Source organism: Solanum lycopersicum, chromosome 4, assembly GCF_036512215.1.
Source record: "Solanum lycopersicum chromosome 4, SLM_r2.1".
NCBI classification, from domain to species: domain Eukaryota; kingdom Viridiplantae; phylum Streptophyta; class Magnoliopsida; order Solanales; family Solanaceae; genus Solanum; species Solanum lycopersicum.
In genome coordinates, this window is record NC_090803.1 from 62,573,865 (window position 1) to 62,584,754 (window position 10,890).

Below are 10,890 nucleotides of genomic sequence, written 5' to 3' on the forward strand. Positions count from 1 at the left end.
ATTTTATCCTGATTTCTGTGTTTTCCAGGACCTCTTCAATGGCAAGGTGAAGGGGATTGGTAAAGAGCAGGGAGGTTTATACATGTTCAAGAGTGGTTTGACATTGAATAAAGATAAGCAGCAAGTAATGGTGGCAGCAGGTACATCAAATCAAGACAATCAACTTTGGCATCAAAGGCTTGGACATCCTTCTCATATAGTCATGAGACATTTAAAGTTGATCTTTAACAATAAAGATAATATGGTCAGTAATTGTCCTGTTTGTCCATTAGCTAAACAAACAAGACAAGTATTTCCTAGTAGTAATTCTAGAGCTTCTACCAATTTTGATTTGGTTCATATGGATTTATGGGGACCATATAATGTACCTACTTTGGACAAGAAGCATTATTTCTTAACTGTAGTTGATGATTACAGTAGATATGTTTGGATTTACTTGTTGCAATTGAAGTCTGAAACTGTTGTAGCAATAAAGTTGTTTCTCTCTATGATCAAGACTCAATTTGGTGCACATGTCAAGGTTGTGAGATCAGATAATGGTACTGAGTTCTTTAACTCTCAATGTATTAAACTATTCCAAGAACTAGGAATACTTCATCAAAGTAGTTGTTCATACACACCCCAACAAAATGGTGTAGTAGAAAGGAAGCATAGACAGATTCTCAACATAGCTAGAGCCATCAGATTTCAATCAAAGTTACCTATTAGATATTGGGGATATTGTGTAAAGGCTGCTGTGTATTTGATGAACAGACTACCCTCCTCAAGTATTTCAAACAATAGTCCTTATGAACTTCTTTATTCCAAAACTCCAAAACTGGATCATTTAAGGGTAATAAGATGTTTGTGTTATGCCACAGTGATGCCTAAGGGTGATAAATTTGCAGAAAGAGCTGTTCCTACTATACTGCTTGGATATTCAGAGCTACAAAAAGGTTATATACTGTTAGATATAAAGTCAAAAAGGTTTATGGTGAGCAGAGATGTAGTGTTCCATGAGAATATATTTCCTTTCTCAACAAATGAATCATATACAGATGGATCAACAGATACATGTGGATCTCCATTGGATATCAGTGGATCTCCATTGGATATCAGTGATAATTCTTTGGATGATTGTGATACTGAAGCTCATGATGACAATGCTGGAATAGCTGTTGATACTGCAGACTCAGAAGCTCATTATGATAATATTACAATTAATGATCCCATTGATGCTGAAGTAGCTGAAGTGCCCACTACAAGTATTAGAAGAACTTCAAGGAAGATAACAGAACCAGTTTGGATGAAGGATTACATAAAGGGAAAACAAAGTAGCACTAGACATCCAATAGCTAACTCTCTTAACTATGACAGAATCACATCTGGTTACAAAGCATTTGTAACTAGATCCTCTGAGGACATTGAACCAAAATTCTTCCATCAAGCTGTTAAAGATGAAAGATGGATACAAGCTATGCAACAGGAGATAAAAGCTCTAGAAGAAAATAACACATGGTCGATAGTTGACTTACCTAAGGAACACATACTGTGGGATCCAAGTGGATTTATAAGATCAAATACAGAGCAGATGGTCAAATTGAAAGATTCAAGGCTAGATTGGTGGCAAAAGGATATAGCCAATAGGAAGGACTAGACTATCATGATACTTTTTCACCAGTTGCAAAAATGGTGACTGTTAGATGTGTTATTGCCTTGGCTGTTTCAAAAGGATGGTCAATGTATCAAATGGATGTTTACAATGCTTTCCTTCAAGGTGATCTTGAGGAAGAAGTCTACATGGAAATGCCTGAAGGGTTCAGAAAACCAGGAGATAATAAAGTATGCAAGCTGCTTAAATCTCTATATGGTCTTAAACAGGCATCTAGACAGTGGAACTTGAAGTTGTCTAATGCCTTAATAGCTGCTGGTTTTTCTCAGAGTGGATATGACTATTCATTATTCACCTTAAAGAAAGATGAAGACATTGTAGTTGTTCTTGTTTATGTTGATGACTTACTGATCACTGGAAGCAATATTCAAATGATCAATGAAGCAAAAGGGAATTTACACAAACAATTCAAGATGAAAGATCTTGGTGAACTCAGATTTTTTCTTGGCATTGAAGTGTTAAGATCAGCAGAGGGAGTGATCTTAAATCAAAGGAAGTATGTGCTAGAACTTATCTCTGAAGCAGGCTTAACAGGTGCAAAACCTTCCATTACTCCCATTGAATCAAACCTCAGATTAACATCAGTAGAATATGATCAAGCAAATGGATATACTGAAGATGTGAAATTGCAAGATGTCACTGCATATCAAAGGGTGATAGGAAAACTTCTATATGTTACTATTACCAGGCCAGATGTTAGTTATACAGTTCAAGTTTTAAGTCAGTTCATGCAAGCTCCCAAGAGATCACATTGGGATGCAGCAATGAGGGTAATTAAGTACCTAAAAGGAACAGTAGGCCAAGGCATATGGCTACAGTCTAAACCTGCAAATGAGTTGACATGTTGGTGTGATTCAGATTGGGCTGCATGTCCTAATACTAGGAGATCTATCACAGGATATGTAGTTAAGTTTGGAGAGTCACTTGTATCCTGGAAATCAAAGAAGCAGCAGACTGTTCCAGGAGTTCAGCTGAGGCTGAATATAGAAGCATGGCCTCAGCTGTATCTGAAGTTACTTGGTTGTTGGGGTTATACACTGATCTAGGTGTGAAAATTCAAATGCCAATTCAAGTATTCAGTGATAGTAAGTCTGCAATACAACTTGCAGCAAATCCAGTCTTCCATGAGAGGACAAAACACATAGAAATCGATTGTCACTTTATTAGAGATAAGATCAAAGCCAAAGTTATTAATACAGTTCATGTTCATACTCAACAACAACTAGCAGACTTGCTGACAAAGGGGTTGAGTCGAAGTCAACATTTGTATCTTCTAGGCAAGCTTGGTGTGCTTAACATTTTGCATCCTTCAGCTTGAGGGGGAATGTTAGAATCCAAGATGAACTGCTCGTTGGTGTCAGCTGCAGCTTGAAGTTTGTTAGCTGCAGCACAAGGTTGTTAGGTAGTTGCAGCACAAGTTTGTTAGGTGCAAGTGGTATGAGTTTGTTAGTTAGTTACAACATGTACAGCATTCCCATTCCATTTGTTAGTTAGAGTGCTATTTCATTTGTTAGTTAAAGTAGTTAAATGGTAGTTAGTTGAAGTTGTTGATATATCATCTCTATATATAGGGAGATCAATTGTAATAGTTAGCAACGTTTTCACAATTTACAAGTTGAATACAATTCTCTTCTTCTCCTTCTCTTCTTTCTTCATCCTTGAATCTGTCCAGATTCAACACCATCAATGGTGAGTCCATAGTCTCACTTTTCTTCACCCATGCTGACACGGGATCGTGTATCTGTATAATAAACTCCCGAGCAGTGGTTGTTCGAGATTACTAACCATTAAACCCCAAAAATGAGATTTATACATTTTAAAAACCGGTTTTGTAAAACGACACTTACAATTAATTACAAAAACAGGAATCAAAGTTGTCCTGAAATTAAAATATATTTTGACGGTGTGATAAGTACCCCTTACCACTAACCCCTTACCACTAATGTGAAATTTTCAAGCACGAATTTAAATTAGAATTTGCATCAATGGGACGTAGTATAACAATGGTGCGATCACTCCAAAAATGGTTTGAACACCCCCAAAAAAACATATATAGTTTGTTTTAAGCCATGTAGCATACATAATAAATGTAGGGCCTCTAATTATTTAATTTTTGACCAAATTAAGTTATTATTTAAAGTAATTTATCAAAATACTATATTTTTTTAAAAATCTTACAAAATTAGTATAAACGTATTTTACAGTAACGTTTTAGCGTATATTTTATTTTTTTAAAATTCAGATGTGTGCTGACGGTGTTAAGTTGAGAAACGTTACTGTGAGTAAAGTTTTATAATACGTTACTTTGAGTCACATTTTATTCATACAACGTTACTCATAATAACGTTTCTTAAGTATCCAATCATGGCCATCGAATCATGCAATAAGGCCATTTGATTGAGTGATAAGGTGCCAAGGAGATAATACAAAGTAGAAAATTGCAGAATTGCAAGTCTCCATGAGACATTACGAACAATCATCTCAAAGATGTTTTTGCATCAGAGAGTTTGTCGAATGGGTACAATAGTGGATTGATTGTTAAGGTATTTGTCAATGATCAAGCTACGTTCTTCAGGGAATTTGTTGCTTCAATGATCAAGCTTGAAATGTTGGTGTCCTTGAAAACGGAGGAGTTAAGCTCTACCGCAGAGCTGTGAACTGAGGGTGTACCCACTACGTAGACTTTATCCCTACCTAATTGGAGATATAGAGTTGATTATTTTCAAAAGACTCTCGGCTCAAGTAAAAAACATTTTAAAATAATTTGATCGAGAAATAAAATGTGTTCTATGATTAAGAGTGCCAAATACATAAGAAGCAACCAACTCAACTCCATCCGATCAAAAAAATATATATATATAGGCAAGAAATATCAGCGACCACTTTGTAGCTCTCAAATTTCCTCAAAATTTAGTTAATACTTAATAGTATCTCTCTACTGTGGAACCCCATGTGACATTGGACACAGTTGGTCGATTGGGTATATAATATACACTCCCCTCTGTTCCTTGCAGTAATATTCCTTTTAACACTAGAATCTTTGTCATAACGATGTTGTCTATGGATCAAACTTTCTCGAGTTTATAATAATTTAGTTGATTAGTTCAATTAACTCTTTCTGCATATCTGACTTAACTTTTAGTAAACCCAAAATTTTGCTTAAATTTCCAGAAAATTATGAGTATTGATTTTGCTAAACGTTTCAGGTAATATTTAAACCTATTATACAAGGCAACTTTAGAAGCTAACCGAGATTTTTTTTTAAAAAAATACTTCAATGAATTCAATATCTATACCACTCAGACACACTTCTGCGCGCTTTCTCTACAACAACAATAACATACCCAGTTCAATCCCACAAATTGAGTTTGAAAAAAATGGAGGGAACGTAACCTTATCCCTACTTTATAGGGGTAGGGAGGATGTTTTTGATAGACCCTTATATCAAGTAAAGCTTATCAGGAAAAGAAAATACAGTAAAGAATATTAGTATTAACAATGATCCATATCCTCGGTAAGCTTGCCATTTTTTTGTCTAAGCACCTCTCCCCTGCTCTCCTAATGCCAAAAGATCAAAAATGGAGGGGTAAAAAGAAGCACTCCATCTAATGAGACCTCATCACTGTCTGTCTCTGCAAGCTCCCATCGCCGAGCACATAAGCAATTGGAGGGAATGCTCAAGTGAGTTTCGGATACAGATGATTTAATGGGGAGAAAAATCCAAACTGGAACGAAGTTATTATACAACAACAAATAGCATAGATATCTTCCAACATAAGCAGACAACAAATTTTCACCATGCCTGCAAGAATGGAACCTTGTGTCAATGAGCCTTAATGAATCAATAGCGATAACATTGACCTACCTCTTGAATTTCAAATTCTCATACCTAAGTTGTTTTTGTTTTTCCTTTCCAGTTGCAAGCTGTCAAGATTTTGTGTACGTAAGGTTTTAGAGTAAGAGCTCTCGTTGTGGCGTAATGCGGGACAAGATTCATGATCCTTTATATATGTGAAAAAGGGTCAGTCGAAAAGAAGAGGGATCATGACTAGGGTCAAGTTATCTCAGTACATAGTGTAACTGAGGAGTTAATTGGTCTACTTCAATACTTAACCAATTCTGTCGTTCAAAGACCACGATTTCTGTTTGGGATTACTAACTGAGCTCCATTATTGTGAACTTATGCGACTACAGTGCTCTATTATTTTGGGTCTAACCTCAAAGATAAGGAACCATTTCGAGCTTTTCCACTCCAATAGAAGTTAAGATGAGGAAGAAGGCCTTTAGCTATACATAGAGATACTGAAAAAAGAACTATCTAGTTTGATATTTTACCTCTTTATATGGTCCATTGACATCTGATGGTCATAATCGCTAAAATCAAGGTTTGAACTACTGTCCCCATGATCATTCCATACCATAAGCCCTGCAAATTTTATTTGATTAATCACATCTCGATTCCCCAGTATACATTTAAGTATAGTAGATTATAGTCATTTTCACCACAGTTAATATTATAAAGGGAGATAAACTCAAACATATCACGTTGTACTATTATCACATACCGTTAACCCAAAGTTTAGTGACCATCCAAAAAAGATACCAAGGGGCACTCCTACTAAATAGTAGCTGCCTAAGTTAACATATGCCACAAGTGCCTGCCAACCGGATCCAACTGCTACGCCTGAAAACATTGTAACCGATGAGCATTTAACTACTGTGATACATGACTTTTCATATGAATGCCAGTATTTAGTGGTTTAAGATGGATTTAACTTATATACTTTAGACACTGACCATGTCAACTAAAGTTACGTTATAAGAGTATATAACCTAGTTTAGCAGATAACTTACTTTGTAGGTTACTAATTCCTCTCTTTATCTTTTAGTATGCGATCAGAGGCGGATCAAAAATTTAAATTTAATGGGTTCAAAACTTCATGTGCACCTACTAGTTGTTGCTATTTTAATCAATTTATACACATAAATATATACTTTCTGTCAAAAGTACTTGGTTCAAATGAACCCAGTGCTATAAAGCTAAATACGCCTCTATACCTGATAGTTGAGAACAATATACCAAAATTGAACTCCTGAAAAAAATCTCACCTGAAAGAACTGGTTGAACACAATTACAGAGGATTGTGGTTGCCAACAAGAAAGCAAATCCACCCACCATTTTAATGACAGGAATGCTTGAGGTGAAGATCATAGAAAGCTTATCAGGAAAGACCATAATAATTGACCAAAAGAAAATTCCCAATGCTAAAGTGTTCAACAATGCAACTTTCGTAGCAAACTTTGCACGGTTTCCGTTTCCAGCTCCAAGCTCATTAGCAACGCGTACCCTGTGTTTATAGAAATGGTTATTGGATGTAACGTTCCTATAGCACTATAGTCATTAAAATTTCAATGGTTATACGTATTCATGTACCAGAAGAGAAAAGATAAATACAAATAAGCTAAATGTTTCCGCGTCATTTTTTTTTTTTTGATAAAGGTAAAGTTATGTTTCCGCATCTTATTATTGGCAAGCCAAAAGGAAACACCCACAAGACAATAAAAAATGGACTCAAAATTATTTGATGAACTTACCCTGTGGCTGCCAAAAATCCTAGTGGAATCATGGACTCCCACCCGATGATAGTAATACTGGGAAGAAACAACATCAATTACTAGCAAAATCAAGCGGAAAAACATTTCCAAAAGCTGAGTATGCGATTAAAATATCGAACCAGATAGAGAGCGCATCGACTGCAACCTCAGTATTGTTCATGTACCCAGACACAATAACTAGCACTCTGAAATAAATATTCTCCAACCTGAAACATCAACTTCTATGCCTTAAAAGAATATTAATCCATATATCGACGTGACTATGTTCTTAAAAACAGAGACAGATGAGGACAAAAGGAACCATACAGTAGCATCACCCCAGAAGCCACAGCGAGCTTGAGAAAATCCCAAAGGCCAACAAACGCTTGGATAGAGAAACCAGTCCAAGAATGAGGGCACCCACCGAAAACAACATAAGCAACGAGTCCCAACACAGAAATCCACCAACAGATATCAAGAATAAGGGCAGTCCCAACAATTCCAAATCCCAATTTATAAAGAAAAATCCAACACAAAACCACATGAAGAGCAAGTGTCCCACCGGAAACCCAAGCAATTACCACTGTTTTTAGCTGGCACTGCAAGAACCTTAACAATGTAAATTGAAAAGGAAAGCTCAAGTGCATTGGGATCAGCCAAATTGCAACCTTTCCAGTCAATTTGGCCACTTCTTCTGGCTGCCCCAGAAGCTCCAATATAGGCTCAGCAAACACAAAAAGAGGCAATAGTACTAAAGAGCTGAGGAACAATACGATCAAAGAACGCTGCAAGTATACACCTAACAAGGCGTATTGCTTTGCCCCATAAGCCTGTCCACAGAGTGTCTCCAATGCACTTGCCATTCCCAGCTGACCAATTAGCAACACTAGTTACACTACCACAACATCAACAAAATTTCAACCAAAAAAATCACATTGCATAGATGATAGTTTCCTCTACAATAGACTTATGGATCTTAATCAAACTTCTTACCTCATTACTTATTTCTTATTGCAAGATCCAATAATTTGCTGACTTTCTATTCTTGAGTTTAAGTTATATACACTATCAATCAAGGTAGAAAATGTACAATATTAATATTAAAAAGTATACACTATGAGCACAAATGGGTTCGGCATAACTAAGTAGCTATAGCAAAAATCAAGTATTTATGTTTAAAATCCACATTTATCAATAACATGGTAGAAAACATAAACTCAAAATGCTAGCTTCATCTCTGACTATGAGTGCATATAACTTATAAATCTTTCAAAAAGTAAGACATACCAAGAATCCGAAGGTAATGGAGATGAAGAAGGTGGTGGCAATGGAAAGTGCGGCGAGGTCACGGTTACCCAAGTGTCCGGCGAAGGATTGACTGATGACAGTGAGAGAAAACATGGTCAATCGATTGAAAATAGAGGGTCCAGCAATTTCCCATATCATCTTTGATTCTTGGCAAGTTCTTTTCACCAAATTTGATGCTTTTGATTCTTCCTTTTCCTCCAACATGGTGTCTTGTGTGTGTAAAAGGGGCTCATTTGGTGTGGTTGAATTCGTTCTTCTATTGAGTGACAACATCACTGCCAATTTCGATATTGTCGGACTGAACATACTCTACATCGGCCGGCCGGCCGTTCACAAAGACAAAAACTGACCGGGAAATATTGATTACTAGCTGGATTGGGAAAATAATTAACTTATTTTTTAAAAAAATAATAAAATTAGTTTTGTAAAAAATCAAATTTATTTTGACACAATACATAAACAGACTATTTAACTTTGTTTTATTTTATATTTATGCTCTTCAATTTAACGTATGCACAAATAAACACTTAAACTTATATAAACTTGAACAAATAAACGCATTAATCTATCAATTTATCGACTTCTCATTACAATTTTAACTTTGACATTCATGCTTAATGTATTTTTAACTATAACAATATGCTTTTTTTGACATTCTTATCGTCAAAATATTTGTCGACACAAGATTGAAATTTCTTCAAGAAAAAACTCTACATTTCGAATCTTATTGTCAAAGTTTATGTATCAAAACCCAAAATGAATTCTTTGTTTTATTTAATTCTAGCGTTTCTATAAATTGTTCTAACAAGAGGAACCCACTCGATCAGCGTGAATAACGCAAACACATAAAGAGAGGCGTCGGTGCTTCTACATTTATTAATAAATAAATAAATAAAACTTTAGTGTTTAATTTACCCTATTAGTGGAAACATATAGAGTACAATTTTCAAAGATACGAACTTGTTGTCCAAATATTTTTGACATAATGGTCCATATTCTCCAATCGTTCTTTGTATCAATAATTATTTAAAACAAAAACTTTTCAATTCATGTAGAATATTTCTCGTTATGGTGTAATGATTGTCACCTATTATTTTAAGAAGAAATGTGTAGCTAAGAAATTAATATTACTTCCTCCATTTTATTTAATTAATACTGTATTTAAAATTTATAGAGATATGTGTTAACTGAGCTTAACTCAACTCAAAAATTACCTCACAAGAAAAGCTTTATCCAAATACATATAATGAGACAAAATTCTCATCGCTTTATATAGTGAAAGTTCTCTGACACTTATTGATGAATATATATATCAATCATATTTAATATTGAATACTTGAGGTTGATATTATATATACTCGATAAAACTAATAGCGAATACACAAGATGAAACTAATATTAAATAGATCAGTGTATTTATTGATATTGTACACACAAATACATAAAGTAATAAAATACGTATACATTATAAAACACATACAAAAATTCAATCAGATTTATAAGAAAATTTCAAAAAGTTTATGTTTTTATTTTACTAGTGGCATCATTCAATTGTTGTAACAAGAACAAAACAAATTTTATACGTATCCTCGTGAATAACGTTGAAACATAAAGAGAGGTATTAATTGGTGTTTCTTTGGTTTTGTCTTCACATAATTAGTGGAATTTTATCTTCCTATTGACTTAAAATTTAAGTGGAAAACATATCTATTGATTCAAAATACTTGGATTTGCAAAGAAAAGAAATGTCTTTGAGATCATTATTAGTAGACAATTATGGTCTATCTCCTTGAATTTTCCGTGTTTAAATTACTATTTAAAAAGTGTAGAAGGAAAAGTTCTTTTATTATAATTCTAATTTTAATTTTAATTTTATAATATTAAACATGTCATGTAGATAGTTAAAATGATAAAATTGTCATAACAGAAAAAACATGCTTTTTAAAATCGATTTAAAAAAAATTATCAAACAAATTAAAACGAAGAGAGTAATATATAATATTATATTAATAACTTGAACATATTTTTTTTTAAGTATAGATATCTTCCTATCGATTCAAAAAGATATCTCAAAATTTTTTGTAAGAGAGAGCTCTTACTAATAAGATTCGTCATTGTCATTTTACATATAAGAGAACAAGCTATGTATGGAATGTTTCTTTGGTTCTTTCACTTCTAGTATAAATTAAATTAAATCACACAATTTTGTATATATAAGCGATGAGAAACAATATCTCATGACTAATAAATTTATAAATCATAATTTTCAAATGACATCAATATTCAACAGTTGATATTTTAAATCAATTTATTCAATATAAATGGTTAGTATATGT

The 10,890-nt window shown here is 34.0% G+C and overlaps 1 protein-coding gene across 3 annotated transcripts; it reads right to left on the minus strand.

The window, feature by feature from the left end:
- Positions 1–5,109: 5,109 nt before the first annotated feature.
- LOC101244073 (protein DETOXIFICATION 27) lies at positions 5,110–9,180 on the minus strand. Of its 3 annotated transcripts, none has more exons than XR_741247.4 (9): positions 8,534–8,961; positions 7,574–8,115; positions 7,387–7,473; positions 7,247–7,303; positions 6,761–6,999; positions 6,217–6,335; positions 5,987–6,077; positions 5,541–5,652; positions 5,110–5,453 (listed from the first exon to the last, which is right to left on the minus strand). XR_741247.4 is itself a non-coding variant. In XM_010321891.4 (9 exons), exons 1-7 carry the CDS (start codon positions 8,858–8,860, stop codon positions 5,991–5,993), a joined length of 1,458 nt encoding a protein of 485 aa, XP_010320193.2. In that variant the 5' UTR covers positions 8,861–8,952; the 3' UTR covers positions 5,110–5,453; positions 5,541–5,575; positions 5,987–5,990. The 3 variants fall into 3 exon arrangements, 2 of the variants coding, with proteins under 2 accessions (XP_010320193.2, XP_004237960.2); XM_010321891.4 differs by having other exon boundaries at positions 5,541–5,575; positions 8,534–8,952; XM_004237912.4 differs by lacking the exon at positions 5,541–5,652 and having other exon boundaries at positions 8,534–9,180.
- Between the last annotated feature and the right edge of the window lie 1,710 nt (positions 9,181–10,890).

Excerpts from the sequence above, each read along its gene's own strand:
- LOC101244073 (XM_004237912.4), bottom strand. The coding sequence starts at position 8,860 with ATGTTCAGTCCGACAATATCGAAATTGGCAGTGATGTTGTCACTCAAT. Across the intron at positions 8,116-8,533 it reads CCATTACCTTCGGATTCTTG|CTGGGAATGGCAAGTGCATT; the intron begins GTATGTCTTACT and ends CTAATTGGTCAG. Across the intron at positions 7,474-7,573 it reads GCTTCTGGGGTGATGCTACT|GTTGGAGAATATTTATTTCA; the intron begins GTATGGTTCCTT and ends TTGATGTTTCAG.